Below are 15,444 nucleotides of genomic sequence, written 5' to 3' on the forward strand. Positions count from 1 at the left end.
CAATCAGAACTCCCAGCAGAACTAAATGATGATACAGGTGTTTATCACCTCTGAAATATGAGTGTCACTAAGCAATTTACCTAGGGTGGCTCATAAAGTCAAGTCAGATACTAAACTCTAAGCCTTTTCTTTGGCTCTCCATAAAACTTTGTCAGCTAGAGGAGGCGCACTAACAGACTTGCAGGTTGTTTGGTTTTTTTTTTTAAGAATCATATGGTTAGCACTGTAAGCATGATATTCTACTCAAAGCATTATACAAAAATGATAGATTTGTCCTGTAGACTATACATAATGCAACAATGGTAGTCAGTGGAAAACTTACACATATGCACAAGTCAGAAAGCTGTTCAGCATTTTTTTTCAATTAGCCTCTTCTCTCCCAACCCTTTGATAATACCAGAAAGCATAGAGTACTATTCAGATTGGACACTAACTTTTCACTTTGACTTGCCAGCTAACTGTTACTGCCAAAGTCACACCTAGTCAAACCAATGCAGGTTTGCAAGATTGCTTTCAGTAACAGGAGCGAGATCTGCTCTACAGCACACAAGTAAATTTAAAAAGAATGCACGTCCCAGTGAGAGACTTCTGGTCTGTCCTATCAGCCACTCCGGTGGACACCTATTTACCACAGTTTCTAAAGGTCTACAGAATCAGGGAAAAGCAAAATCTTAATGAGACTCCAGTGCCCTTAACCAAAACTCTGAGTCCTAGAGATGTCCCAAATAGCAAGGTGACACTTAGAATCAACCTAAGAAGAATTCATAAAATCTGACCTTTTGTGAGAAGTTTAGATTCCATATTTAAGAAAGAGAATAGTAACACCTTACTATCATTTCTATCACTTAACCACAGCTATATGTAAGGATGCACAAGGCTCCAGTCCTGTCTTCTCAATTGTAATTGAGTAAAAGTAAAAAAAGTAAGAGTGACTTCTCACTACTACTCATTGTAGGAACATTTTGCAGTGATCTTGTTGCACAGAAAAAAGAAAGTACTATTCTTCCATACTTCCAGCTCTAGAGAAGCTGTAACTAACAATTCTTATTCAGCTTAAAATAATACCTATTCAGTCAATCTAGAGGTTGTCTTCCATCCCACAATTTTCAACAAGCTGTCTAAGTAATATATCTTAATTTTTAAAGTCCCAAACTGCAATGCTGTCACTGAAACATGCCTCTGAACTATCTTAATTTACATCATGTTTGCCAAAACCAGACTTTTGCTAGTAAACTTCCCAGGCTGTCATTCCTTGCCTTTGCTGCAACCCTATTTTCTAGGCAGCCCAGTCTGCCAACAGAAATACCAGATTCTGCCTTCCTGCACTAGCTGAAAACAAGCCTATGGCTTTAATACTGGCCAAATATTGTCTGTCTTCATACTACTATGCAGGAGACATGCAACCTAATCCAAATGGCACTCTCTTGCTGGAGAGGCCCTACTTCAGCAATGAGGAAAACAAACCCCAGTATTTGATACATTTGCCCAGTATCACCTAAGAGTTTGAGGGAAGGATTCTGGGAAAAAGCCAGGCTCAATAGGAGTCTGACGGGAGGTATACAAGTGAGTAAACGCTTAAACCTGCTGCTTCAGACTTTCTACTAACGGTACTGGGCTTGGCTAGGATAGAGTTAATTTTCTTCATAGCAGCTCATATGGTGCTGTGTTTTAGATTTTTGAACAAAACACTACTGGTGGCCTGCATTAAACAGTAACACTAACTCAAAGCAGCTAACACTCTTAGCACTTCATATGCCGTTCACTTTTTTTTCAGATTGCTAGAACCACAATTTTTTTTTTCCTGAAATGAAGACAAACTTCCCTGAGTTTGCTGAATAACTGCAAAATATGATAAACTGAACAGGACAAACTGAGATCATGCAAAATGCCCAATCAGAATAACAATGGTGTGGAAATTTATAAAGGTCACTTAAAAAGGAGAAGACATGTATTTATGCTTGTTAATTTGGAATGTATAAAGAAAAAAATAACTTTTTAAAATACTTCAGGTTTTTAATCTTTAAAAATATAAAGTGTTCTTTTTCTTGTATAGCCCAATAATCACAGCCCAATAAGCACTTAAATGAAGGGGCTGGACCTTTAATATTGACAGATTTTAAAGTAGATCTCTCAACCACTTGCATTGAAAGTTAAAAACACAAACAAGAAAGAAAGACTGCCCAGCCAGCTGTGGCTCATGTAGCCCCTCATCTGCTAATTAGACTACAAAGATTTATTTAAGATTTTTACTTTTATTGGCACCTAGGCATTTGAATTTCAAATATGATTACATAAAACATCTTTTTGAAAATTGAAAGAAATACTGTTATGTAATAAATTCCTAAGTACAACAGTAAGGCAACAGCATTAAAAATTTAAGTTTCACACTTAGAAGTGTAGTAAATACGTAGAACAAATGTCTTAGTCAATGTCCATTTTAATATTAGCTGTAAAGGCTCAATCTATAGCAGAGCTAATTTCACCTTCTGCCTCAACTGAGCCTCTGCAGAGATGCTGAAGCTTAAAAAAAAAAAAGATCTCTTTAAATAAGATCTTTCAAAGTTTACCTTAAACAAAGCAAATTAATACTGAAGATACTTTTACTGAATCCCTGATATTATAGAAACAGGTCAAAGCTGTTTTCTGCCAAGGTTTACCACTAGGGAGAACAGAAACCCTACCCAAAAGACAATTACTGCTTTGGAAAGTGCAGTTCGGCAGCAGCATCCAGCTCCCCCTAGAATTCCTGAAGCCCCTCTGGGCATGTGGAACTTTGCAAGATCGGGGAAAACATACAGTTTTGAAGAGCTTTTCAGTCTGACATATCTACAGTAATCGTACAGGTATTACCCACAGTAATTGCATTTATAATTACAGAATAAAACTGATACCAGTTCCCAAATAAAAAAATCATACAGCCCATGCGAGGAAATCAATGCATCACAGGTTCAAGGCTAGGCTTTTAAGGACAACAGAAATCTCAAGAAGGTCCTTTATTCAATTTTAACAGTAACAGGCCTTAAAAAAAAAAATCTTTTTGTGAAGATACAAAAAAATGCATCTTCATTTAAAGGTGTTATACAACCCATTAATGTCTAGCGCTGTTAAAACGTGCAGAAATGTATCATCACAATTTATATAAAATAAACCCATTTGCTCTTTAAGCAACATTTTACCTGTTTTCTTCCAGTTTACTTGTACTGTAAGTTGGAAGCATTTTGTTTCTAGTCTGTGATTTTCTAACAGGAACCACATAGAGAAAACTTTTATAAACAGTTTTAATTGAAGATTTTTAAAAGTGTACTATTTTCACCTTTAAAAAAATTACTAGCTTTGATGTTAAAGTTCAGCTTGTTTATGTTAGCCACTATTTCAAATGTTTAAGCAGGCAGCATTTTGTTGAGATTGATACAATAATTGTACATAAAAACCAGGTAACAGAGTGACAACCACTGACTTATAATTAATGAAAACAAAGAAATATTTATTCTGTACCAGATCAAATGAATAGAGCAATATAGTACTAGTACACAATCAACAGTAAAAAGTATTGTGTTATATCATGTGTCCTACACAACCTTTTTGCATATATGACCTTTAAGTTGCTGAAGGTTGCCTCAGAATTTGGCTCAGTTCAGGCAAAACATCTGTTCCCTTTGCAGGTATACTGTAAGGACTTTTTTCTCAGTTGGATTTAGAGCACAGCAAGTGAGCCCTTTTCTGACCGATCATATACACACCAGCATTTGTAAATCAAGCTCTGGGCTGACAACAGTAGGTCCACATTCCGTCACCCTTTCTCAGCTAGCAAGGCCATTTGACTGCTGTGAGAACTGCTCTTATCATGTCATCAAATCAAAGCATGTTGAGAAGAGGGAATGCAAGAGGCATCTGCAGAATTCCCACAATGTAGTGACTTTGGAACATTGACAGATGCATCTGTCATTTTATACCTTCAACTAACCTGCTGTCCGCTGGCCTGACATAGCAAAGCTGTCCAAGAGTAACTCCAGCTCTCTCATGTTGTTTTCATACGTCTCTGTTAGAAAGACCTGGTGTTTCTTGGCCTTTATTTGACAGGAGATACAGACAAGACAAGAGAGGAAAAAAAGAAACCCTTTAAAATAGTAAACAAAAGAAATACAGATGACAATGGTATTTTTGTTCCTCCTTAAATTTAAAATTCCTGCTATATTTCTTATTACTCCTTTTCTTGAGCCAAGAGACCTAGCAAGACATCGCAAATAAGTAACACAGAACCCTGAAACACACTTAAAATAGAACTAAAGGCTTCAGGTAGTCAAAAGAAAAAGAAAAAATGGTTGCACTAAAACCTAGTCTTGATCTTCTTCTGCTTCAAAAATATCTTACTGAACATTAATTAACTGCTGACCAACTATGCAAGCAACGAAATCTATTGTTATACCCTGCAAGGGCATCCAGAAAGACACCAAACTACTGGCAGACAGGCTAGAAATTCATGATTTGGCATTCAGTCAAATCCCACACCTATTCTCACTGCAAACCTGCCTACTTTAGTTGTTAGTATCTTCCATGCTTGATAGTGATTTCTTCAACATCAAAAACTCCTCCTTATGTATGGAATATAAAGCAGCAGAGTCCTTCAGCTCCTATAACTGACTTCTCTTAAAGAAAGCTGTTCACTAAGTGCAGACTGTTGTTCAAATCAAGACAGTGGCTTTATTCTGAGGGCAGAAAGGTATTTACCACAGATTTTTTAATCACCACAATAGAAAGAATATATCAAATCATTCCTTCAATTTATATCTGATATTAAAACCTGCAGTTTTCAAAAATATGCATCTGTACTTCCAGACAAAACCAAAGTCCTCTTGGACATATATAGTTGTGACTTCTCAAAGAAATGTACGATTTTAGCAGCTGACTAACAAAAAGTAATACATCTCAGCAGTTTAGAAAACAAACAGAAAAAAAACACCCACTCAAACAACCCCTCCCCACCCAAAGCAAGAGGAAACTAGGTTTAAAGGACTTCACGATTTTCTTATGATAAATATTATGCTCAAAGATGTCTCATTACCTTTAATTACTCAATTTATTTTTATTCTAAATTCTAACACCTATTTGAGTAACTTCCTTTTCTACTTGGTGATGGTAAGTTACCCTTTTTGTATTGAGAAAAATCCTACTGTTTTCTATCATATCTACAAACTATTGCTTTAGTTATGCTTCATTGCATGTGTAAGGATCCAGTCAATTTCTCAAGTGTGGGAAATTTCCTCCCAAGGAAAACTGCTACTACTGGTAGCATATAACTGTCAGGCTAAAAAACCAAGAAATGCATTTAATTCTCAGCAGTGTTCTTCATTATTCAGTTTAAATATTTTATAAATTTGCTTTACTCTTTCAATTTTAATTATATGTACTGTATATCAATGAATATATTATTCATATGTGTATTTCAGTGTTAGGTCCCCTGTAGCATTTACACAACATTCCTTGTGTGAGAGTTTGTACTACACTTCATAAAGAATTTCCAAACCTCTTCTATATATTCAACAGTAACTAAATTTTAATTCTTACTCCATAAAATTATCTATATAAATAGAACTTGTAATTGCTGAGCTCCAGTAAAAATATTTTATGGGATGCAAACACATTAAAATAATTTACTCTCATGTACTGATATCATCTCAAAGACCTCACATGTTAGAAATAAGAAAATATAACAATATGATCAGTACCACAATAAAATAAGTACTCTTTTTACGTAAACCACTCCAGCACAGAGAAGGTCAGACTAAATCTTCTCAGAAAAACCTTTTACCATGGAAAAGTCAAATGTGAGAATTTTTTTCAGTCTCCTCATCCAATTTTTTCATTTGGTTTAGTTAATTTACCACAATTTAGTCAGTATATTCCAGTCTATTCAGCCTTCACCATTTCTCTGTGCTTTATTTGCTAACTGCATCTACACTCCCTAAGCCAATTTCAGTCTCTTTTTCAACAGCAATAAAGATCAAAAGGGAATTCCTTAGACTAGCCCATTTCTCTACACATCAGCTGCAAAGTATTTAGTATCTTTCCTTTCTAATTCCCATTTTCAGTGACTGTACCTATTATCAGAAATTCAGAAGTTGAAGAAAGATACTGTAAACTGCAGTGCTAGAAATCCAGATACAGTTTAAAAGTCCAAACATAAAGATCTAGTTTCTAGTCTCACTGACAGTTATCTAGTAAGAACGTGTCAAGTCATAAAAACATGGAATAATTTAACCTGGAGGTCATCTGGTCCCACTCCCCATTCAAAGCAGGGCCACGCTAGAAGTCAGGTTAGGTTGCTCAGAGCCTTGTCCAGTCAAGTTTTGAGTATCCCTAAGGATGGGGTTTCAACAACCCCTTCAGGCAACTTGCTCCAAGTCTCACAATCCTCACTGTGAAGGGTTTTTTTGCCCTTACAGGTAATTATAATTTCCCCTTCTCAAACTTCTGCTTTCTCTCATATTTTTACTGCACAGTTCTAAGAAGAGTGTAGCTCTGTCTTCTCCATAAGCACCCATTTGACAGTTGATGGCAGTAGCAGTAACTCCCTTAGTTTTCTTTTCTTCAGTCTGAACAAACACAGCAAGTATACATAACTCTTTACTTTGAAAGGAAAATGGAGTCCAGAAGTGTAGAAGTCAAACATAATCAATTGCAGCTGCTGAAAGGTATCTTCTGCCAGATCCAACTATTCCAGGAGATGAGATTATTTCCCTCTCAGCAACTCCATTCATCATCATATTTGTGTTAGAGGACGCCATTCTTGTAGAACTACTGGAAAGGTACTGGTGTGAGTGTTCCCTAGATTACTTCAAAGGGGAAATCAGATGACAAAGTGCTAAAGCCTTTACTTAAAGAGAGCTTGCTTTCCAGATCACGTTACTAGAAACAGGTTAAACACTTGTAAGGTAAGCCTTCTGCTGACTTTGCTTGACTTCCTGCACATCAGGATGGACCATTCTTGACCTTGGAGGTGATATTTGAAAATTACCTTGAAAATCAAAGGCAGCAGGAGGCCTGTATGGGTGCACAAGGAGCTCCTGACTATATTCATATATTAATAGGAAGCATAAAGGAGGTGGAAGCAGGCATAGGTGACCTGGAATAAATACAGAGAACCTGTCCAAGCATGGAAGGATATGCTTAGGAAAGCCAAAATCCACCTGAAGTTGAATCTGGAAAGGGACATGAAGGGCAACAGGAAAGGCTTCCTAAAGTATATCACCAGCAAAAGGAAGACTAGGCAAAATGTGGGCTTGCTGCTGAATGGGGCAGGGGATCTGCTGACTAGAACACAGAAAAGGCCTTTTCAATGCCTTTTTCACCTCAGTCTTTACCAGTAGAACCTGCCTTCAGGAATCCCAGGTCCCTGAGATGAGTGGTAAAGACTCCTTGTGAAGTTTGCATGAGCACATAAGAATTTAAGATTCTTGAAATATATTAGAAGCATTTCCTATACTCCCCAAACACAATTCCCTCCCTCACAAAATATTCAGAATAGGAGGCTAGAAACCAAGCAATATTGGAGACAAGTCATACTTTCTGAACTCAGAATGTATGCTGAATTGTAACGTAGAAAATGCTTCCCCATGTCAAGCTTCATATCCTTAAGAAGGCTCCTATTATCACAAAACATCCCTTAAGGACAAAAGAATTTTTGGTAGAAAATTGTGTTTGGCAACATATTTAGTTAACCATCAGTTTTAAAACACAACCACCCTTTTAAGGAAATTAAATAGAAGCCAAGTATTTTTCGTTACAAGTACTGTAGGCTCCAACCAGGAGAAAATATTTTTTCCAAATGTGTATCCTTATCTGTAAAGATAACCAGAATTATTAAGAAAACATACTACTAATAAAAGTTATTCCACCCACTGTCAGAATTATGCTAATCTTCCAGAAGCAGAGTATTTGCATTTATCTAGGCAATTCTCTACTACCTTGGTTGCAAGATATTTTCCTTAACCACCAGTATTCAATTTTGGTATCATTCCATCACCTGTTCCAGGACAGAAATGAAGTCCCATTGATTTTTCAGCATTTTCCAAAAGCCACTGTTGAATAAAATAAATGCAAACTCTTAAGCACTCTTCCAGAATAGCCCACATGACCCGATGCTGCAAATGTTCATGTGTATCTTAAGTTCAATAACGTTTAAAAAATAAACATGTGGGCAGGAGTTTGAGGCTTTTTCAAACTTAACTTATCAAAACCCCAGTAGTATTATGCAGGGAACTGAGGTCCAGTCCTGCAACGAAGTGCCATTATTCCAAGAGGAATTTTCTCTACTTCATTTGCATTACAGGGATGTTCCTGTGTGGCTCTCTTGCACATGGACTACTTCACCCACTCGGTCTGTAGTACAAATCCTATCTGGTGATGGCAGAGCAAGTGCCAAAGCCAGAACTATCCACACAGCCACAAAAAAAAGCAGCATGTTCAGACACTCCTTGAAAACCATTTGGGTAAATTGTTTGTAAAAGCATTAGAATGTTTACAGGTATGACCTTGGGGAAACCAAATCAAAGCATTTATAGAAACAGGCTCCAAATGACTACTCCACGGTTAACAAAAACTGGGTTTTACGTGAGTGATGTTCTGTATAGCAGAATAGAGGCACAAATTTTAAGCAACCAAGCATAAATTGCAGTATAAAAAACAAAACAAAACCCTCACTGACAGGATCCCTCCTTAGGCTACTATTTATTTTTGCTCATGTTATCTAACTATTGAATACTGAACAGAGCTTCTTCATTTTCTTCTATTAGCTAGATCTTTCCGAAGTCTGCAGAGGGTTCTTTAAACAGTGTCTAGCCATGTGTAAATCAAATAACAATTTCTCAAGAAATTTAAAGTCTCAGTTTTAATCACCTGAAATAAAATTGATCAAAAATGCTCAAGTTTTATATGGAACAATTCTAGTCTCCTAAAGAGAGATTTGTAATAACCTTTTGGTGGATAGAAAGTTACGAAGTATCTCTTTGGGTTTTAGGGTTTGTTGTGGGGTTTTTTAGTCAGAGAAAATTTTTTGAGAACTGGCAACTTTAAAAGCATTTTTTAGATGCCTGTCTTCAAACACTGGGATATCACAGTTTGAGTGACCTCTCTACTTCCAGAATAAATTACAAAATTGGTTTCTCTGTAGAAGATCATTTAAGCATATGCTTTAGACTGATTGGTCATCTTAAATTAGGACAATAACAGAAGTAGCATCTGGGTAGAAACACTCCAACCCTGAGTTAAGGGAAGCAAAACAAGAATGAAGGTAATGCAACATTTAAAAACCATTAGCACAAAATTAATGAAGACTGCATCTCAGTTTTTTTAAACTGAAAGAAAAACCTCCTTTCACAATAAATCGTCTAGATGAGATTTACATCTTTGCTATTAAATACCAGATTCTGCTCCATAGAATTTGCAGAACAGAATCACAATCTTCAGGTTGTTCATTGTCTGTTCAGTCAATACTTATGACACTTACATTAACAAACAATGGTTAATGCCTATGTCCAGGAACTAGATTCTCAAACCTTCCGTTCTGACTTTCAGCTTACGAAAACCTACAAGGCTATTACAGACAGCTGAGATGTATACAGCACATGACTGCATGTATGGCTGTAAGAAAAAGATTTATATGCCACACAGAAAAAGACAGGCTCTGGGTCTAATCTGTTACACTACTTATACTCTAATTATGCTACTCCTGATAGTATCTATACCAAAGGGAGGAAATGAATACACAGTTCTTCCAAATTAAAGGAATTTATACTAAAACACAATATTTTTAATGACTTCAATTTCCAAATATGCATTCTGGTGAACTGGCAAGTTCCCCAAATTTCAATAGACATTTCTCATAAAATAAAGGTTCAACGTCTCCCACTTGTCTGGTACTAAGAATTAAAGATCATCCACTACTAGGTGCCAGAAATGTAAATATCCAGAGTAACTTTTAAAACTACTAAAGACACCTCTTATTCTTTCCATGGGGCAGGAATACAGCTGGGGCTGTTCCAATTTAAAACAAGTTGTGAATCACAATGGCCATTCTTCCAAATTCCTATTCTTCAAGCTAAAAATTTCTAAAAACCCTAGCTGGAAATAATGACAAGCTTGAGACCAATTTCCTCAGAAAAACATAATGGAAATCTTGGGACCCTGCTCATGCTGAACATTCATAAGCAGTTTTGTTTGATACCAACAGATCCTATCACATTTGATCCATGCAAATTTCTGGCAAACTTCTGCCACATGCTGATATTTAAAATTAAAAGCAGCATAACTACTTTACTATACATTCAACTGAGTCATTAAAAAAAAAAAAAAAAGTTCTTTTTCATATAAAGTTCCCAAAGAATGTATTTAATTCCTGCATAAGTCTGCTTCTCTAAAAACAAAGAGCCTTCACTGATTTGGTTGTATTTCCCAAGTATTTTACAAACAAAAACATTAACTCCTATTGTTGCAGTACAGTGAGAAACCAATATAAGATTATCAGACTGGAGTGAAAAGGACATATTCAGGATGCCTAATAATAGTATAAAATACAAGAAAGTAATGAATAGATCAAGAAAGCAGGAGGGAGAAATAAAAGGAAGAGAACACACTGACATTTTCACACAATTTTAGTATGGGTATAGGGAAGCCTAGCAACAGTACATGAACTGTTATCTATACTTAGTTTCTGCTAGAGTCTTCCGCTTTTTCATTTTAGGCAGAAAAATAACAAAAGGCTGTCCAGACCGAGTAAACAAGACCACACACACAGGCACTCCTGCTTCCCAAACAAATACAAAAGTCTTCAGAAAAAAACCAAAGCCATCCAAGGTGATAAAAATGTAATCCCATAGGGGACCACTAATACAACTCCTCAGAAAATGAGTATTTTTATTACCTGTTCAAGACAGTCTTGTGGTTTGAAATCATTCCAGTAAAACAATTAAAACAACGAGCTCGATGAATAAGACAGTTTTTTTAACTGGGACAGTCTATCTGCTTTTTACTTTTCAGTAATGTAATGTTCTAAGTACACCCTTTAATACGGTTGCCATTACCAAAAACCTTGATCATGAACAGAGTTTTGTCCTGAATTCTTTTCAGGTATAACATACATTTTACTAAGGAACACAAAACAAAAAGGAAAACTCATATCACCATGATAGTTAGCAAGCGCTCAAGGCTCCTAGTAGAAATTTTTCAGTTTGGAATTGTATTTTATATTAATAAATAGCAATCATTACTGACTGTAGTTAGATGAGACAGTTGCTTTTGTCTCTTTGTATTCCTTTTGTGCCTGATAAGATGACTATTTCAGGTTAATGAGGCCAGCAAATGCCTTTTAATACATTAATGCATGCGAGGAAGCTGTGATTCTCCCAGAAGAAAGAGGGGGTTTGATTTTATTTTCTTCAATTTATCAGTTACCAATCTGTCTGGGAAGTGGATAACACTAAGACAACGTATGGAGTAACTGCAACAACTGAACAGAAGACACCAACAAGTCTGAAGATCCTCTGATGCAGGTCTCTGCTCCTGCTCACTGATTAGTGCAATGCCTGTGAGCAGCAGGGAACAGACCATATTTACCTTCCATACTCACAGCTCCAAGGGAGAGAAAGAAATTTGCAAGCCAGTATCAAAAAAAGTTTACATTAGCTAAATATAGAAATACTGCAAATGCTACTACACAACGGAAGGAGAGAATGTTTTCTAGATATCCTAAGATCTTTGCTTTGTACCTGCCGCCATGCAACAGGATGGCAAAATTGTTATTCAAAGTTGAGGTGGGTAGATACAGTGGAAAGGCTCCAACTGGTCATATCAAAGGAGAAAAGTTTCAGGAAATAATCCAGTAAAATGCATCCAACATGCCAAATCCACACCAAAACAGGAAAAAAAAATCCCTCTGCTTTGTCACCTTCAAACAAGCAATTTTCAAGCAATTTTTACAGTCAGATGCTTGCACTAAAACCAAAATGTTATGTGAAATAGAAAGAAACAAGCCTACAACGGTAGCTAACAAAGCTTGGAGAAGAAAAAAGCTTGGGTAGAAAGACAGAACATTCTCCACAAGGAATCATAATCTGTATCTACAAATTGCCTTCTTCGCTAGGAATGCAAACACAAGTTACTCTTTACTCATAGCTGCACTTAACAAAACAATTTTTTTCTACAAATAACTCTTCAGTTAAATATATGGTGTATAACTTAAAATACATTTTCAAATTAGCTTCTCCAGTGTATTAGCTGTATTTACTCATGTTTTACAAAAAGAAATACTTAATATAAGTAAAATCAGAGTAACACAATGGCAGAGTTCTTCCACAGCTCAGCAAATGGAGATTGTGTTCACAGTACATTTAAAAAAACCCTAAAAAACGAGTGCCACAGGCCTTTTGTCTTACCTTTGCAAGTTCCTCCTGTAATTCTCTGCAGGTTTTTTCATTATTCCCTAGTCTCTCAGAGAGGTCTTTAATTACCTTTTTCTTTTCTTCAATCTTCTCATTCATTTGCTTGTTTGTGGAGAAACACTCTCTTTCTAATCTGGAAAGTTTCAGCATTAGAACATTTTTATCAAAAATACTTTTGGCCAGTATATTATATACTTTTAGAGATAATCAATGGATATGGCACATATCATGTTAGCACATCATATGACTTCTGAAGTTTTGGGTTTTGGGGTTTTTTTTACTGAAGAAAGTTATATATTCCTTTTAAGAAAGGCTTTTCAAGAAGTGGCTATGTTCTTTTCAGTTACCAATGCTTGTGTTAGGCTTCCAGTCTTAAATTCATTTGGTCATTTGGATATGGACTCCAAATTACATATAGTAAACAAAATTCATCATATTTTAATTAACACAGTAGCTCTCTTCAGAAAGACCTCACATCTTGTGTAATCAACCCTGATTTCAAGTACAACGCTTGGTCTCAAAGTTTCTACAAACTTGACTATATTCTACTCAGAATGGCATGACTTCAAATTTTGCCACCAGCATACTGTTCCCAAAGTTTTAAACAGTTCTTTTACTATATCAGTTCATGTGATAGAGCCTGGATGGCTACACAGGCAACTCATGAGAAACCTACAAGGCCAAACAACAGCATACAGCGACACAAGAAGGGGCAGGAATCCTGAGTATGTAGGCATGGTGTCAGGAAAGCCAAAAGCTCACCTAGAATTGATGTTTGCAAGGGATGACAAAGACAACAAGACGAGATTTTACCGCTACATTAAGTTAGGAAAGAAAACACAGACCTGCTTCTACACAGACCAGATGATTTATCAACAGTGGATACAGAGAGGGTCACCACACTACGCCTTTTTCGCTTCGGTCTTCCCTGACAAGGTCTCCCAAGCCTCTATGATCAGTAAAAGGACTCAAAGAGGAGAACAATTGCTAGCAGCAGGTGAGGATTGAGTCCGGGATTACTTGTAAGAACTCAACCCATAGAAATTGAAGAGGCCAGCTTGCCTACACTCAAAGGTTCTGACAAAGTTGGCCAATGTCACAGTGAGGCTGCTCACTACCATCTCTGAAAAGTCACAGAGATTGGGGGAGGTCCCTGGCACATGGAGAGAGGCAGATATCACACCTATATATTCAGAAAAGGGCAAAAGGACAAGCCAAGGAACTGTAGACCAGTTAACTTCATTTCAGTCCCACAAAGGTCATAAACAAGTCCTCTTGGAACAAATTTCTGGGCTCATGAAAGAGAAAAAGGTGATTGGGAACAGTCAGTGAGGATTTACCAAGGCAAAATAATTTCTGGCCAACCCAGTTATATTCCATGATAAAATGACCAGAGCTGTGGACAAAAAAAGAGCAAGTAGATTAAATATAACTCAACTTCAGCAAGGCTTTTGGCACTGTTTCACACAGTATTTTTATAGCCAAGTTAGTACTTCAGTCTAGATATGTGAACTACAACATCGATAAAAACAGTTTGATGGTAAAGCTGAGATGGTAGTGGCTGATAACAAGTGGAATACCGTAGGAGTCTGTATTAGAATTTGTTTAACATCTTTATCCATCACCTGGATTAGGCCAGGAGTGCAATCTCACCAAGTTTGCAGGTAACACTGAACGGGGTGGGAGTAGGTGATGACACAACACAACTGATACAGTCAAGAGAATGGCTGCTGTTTCATAGAACCTAGACAGGGAGGAGGAACAGGCCAACATGAACCTTCTGAGATTCAACAGTGACACATGCAAAGATCTGAATTTAGGAAGCAAGAGCCCCCTGAAGCAATATGGCTGGTAACTGGCTGGGGAGCAGCTATGCCCAAAAATGACCTGGTAATCTTGGTAGACAGCAAGCTAGCCACAAATCAGCAGCATGGCATACAAGTAGAGATGATAACTAACGGTATCCTGGGCTGTATTAGTAGTAGCGTAGCCAGAAGATCAAGGGATGTGATTAATCACCTTTTATTTCACCAGTTTTAAGCACACACCTCCCACGTAAGACAGGAAAAAAGTTGGAGCGAGCTCAAGGGAGGGACACCAACATTGTCGGGGGCTGAAGTACATATAAGAACTGAGGGAACTTGGTATGTCCAGGCTAGAGAACAGATAACTTCAGCGTGTACAACGGGGCCCCCAGTATCTAAAAGGAGGTTATCAAGAAGATGCAGCCAGTCACTTCACAGCAATGTATGGCTAGAGGACAAGAGACAACAGTCACAAATTGAATCCAAAGAGGTTGAGACAAGGGGAAACTTTTTCCACCTTAATGACAGTCAAACAGTGGAACAGGCTCCCAAAGAGGTTGTGCCATCTCCATTCTTGGAGGTTTTCAAGACCGAACTGGATGAAGCCCTGAGCAACCCAATCTCATAGCTGATTTGAGCAGAAGGTTGAACTATAGATCTCCTGCAATTCCTTTTAACGTGAACTATTCTTTGATGTAACTCTTAGCAGTGGGAACATCCAGGTGTGTCTCATTTCTTTGTCTCTTCTCCTATCACTTCTGTCTTATTAAAAGTAATGCAAAGTGCTCAAAGTTCTTCCAGCTGTGAAATTTTTGAATCAATATTGTCACTCCCTGACTTTGACTTACTTCTTAAAGATCAATGTATCTTTTTAGCTGAAGGACTACTTTATCAGTCCTCCAAATACCTATGTGCTTCTGCTTCAGCCTGGCTGATTTTTTTTCTGTTAGCTGTGGATGGTTACTTCTTACTCTTTGAGAAACAACTTGCCTGTTTCAGTCCCCCAAAGTAGCTTCTACTCCCACAGCTTTCAGAAACACAGCAAAAGCAGTTCCAATTTATTCTATGTCATGTTCTCAATCTTCAAGAAAAATAAAATCACATGGAGACCCAAATCCCACGTTGCCTTCAGTTTACATAGTGCTACTGGGTTCAGAGCTAATTAATAAATTATGCAACCCAGAAAAGCCTGTTTGCTTGGTTTC

At 37.1% G+C, this 15,444-nt stretch overlaps 1 protein-coding gene across 4 annotated transcripts in view; it reads right to left on the minus strand.

Moving 5' to 3' along the window:
• CCDC171 (coiled-coil domain containing 171) overlaps positions 1-15,444 on the minus strand; it is a 153,328-nt gene that overhangs the window by 100,511 nt on the left and 37,373 nt on the right. For all 4 annotated transcript variants that reach the window (XM_049795856.1, XM_049795855.1, XM_049795854.1 and 1 more), the window contains 2 exons: positions 12,429-12,567; positions 3,965-4,067 (listed from right to left, as the gene is read on the minus strand). In XM_049795856.1, coding sequence (XP_049651813.1) covers positions 3,965-4,067; positions 12,429-12,567 — 242 coding nt within the window. The remainder of the gene's footprint in view (positions 1-3,964; positions 4,068-12,428; positions 12,568-15,444) is intronic.

This window comes from Accipiter gentilis, chromosome Z (genome assembly GCF_929443795.1).
Source record: "Accipiter gentilis chromosome Z, bAccGen1.1, whole genome shotgun sequence".
NCBI classification, from domain to species: domain Eukaryota; kingdom Metazoa; phylum Chordata; class Aves; order Accipitriformes; family Accipitridae; genus Astur; species Astur gentilis.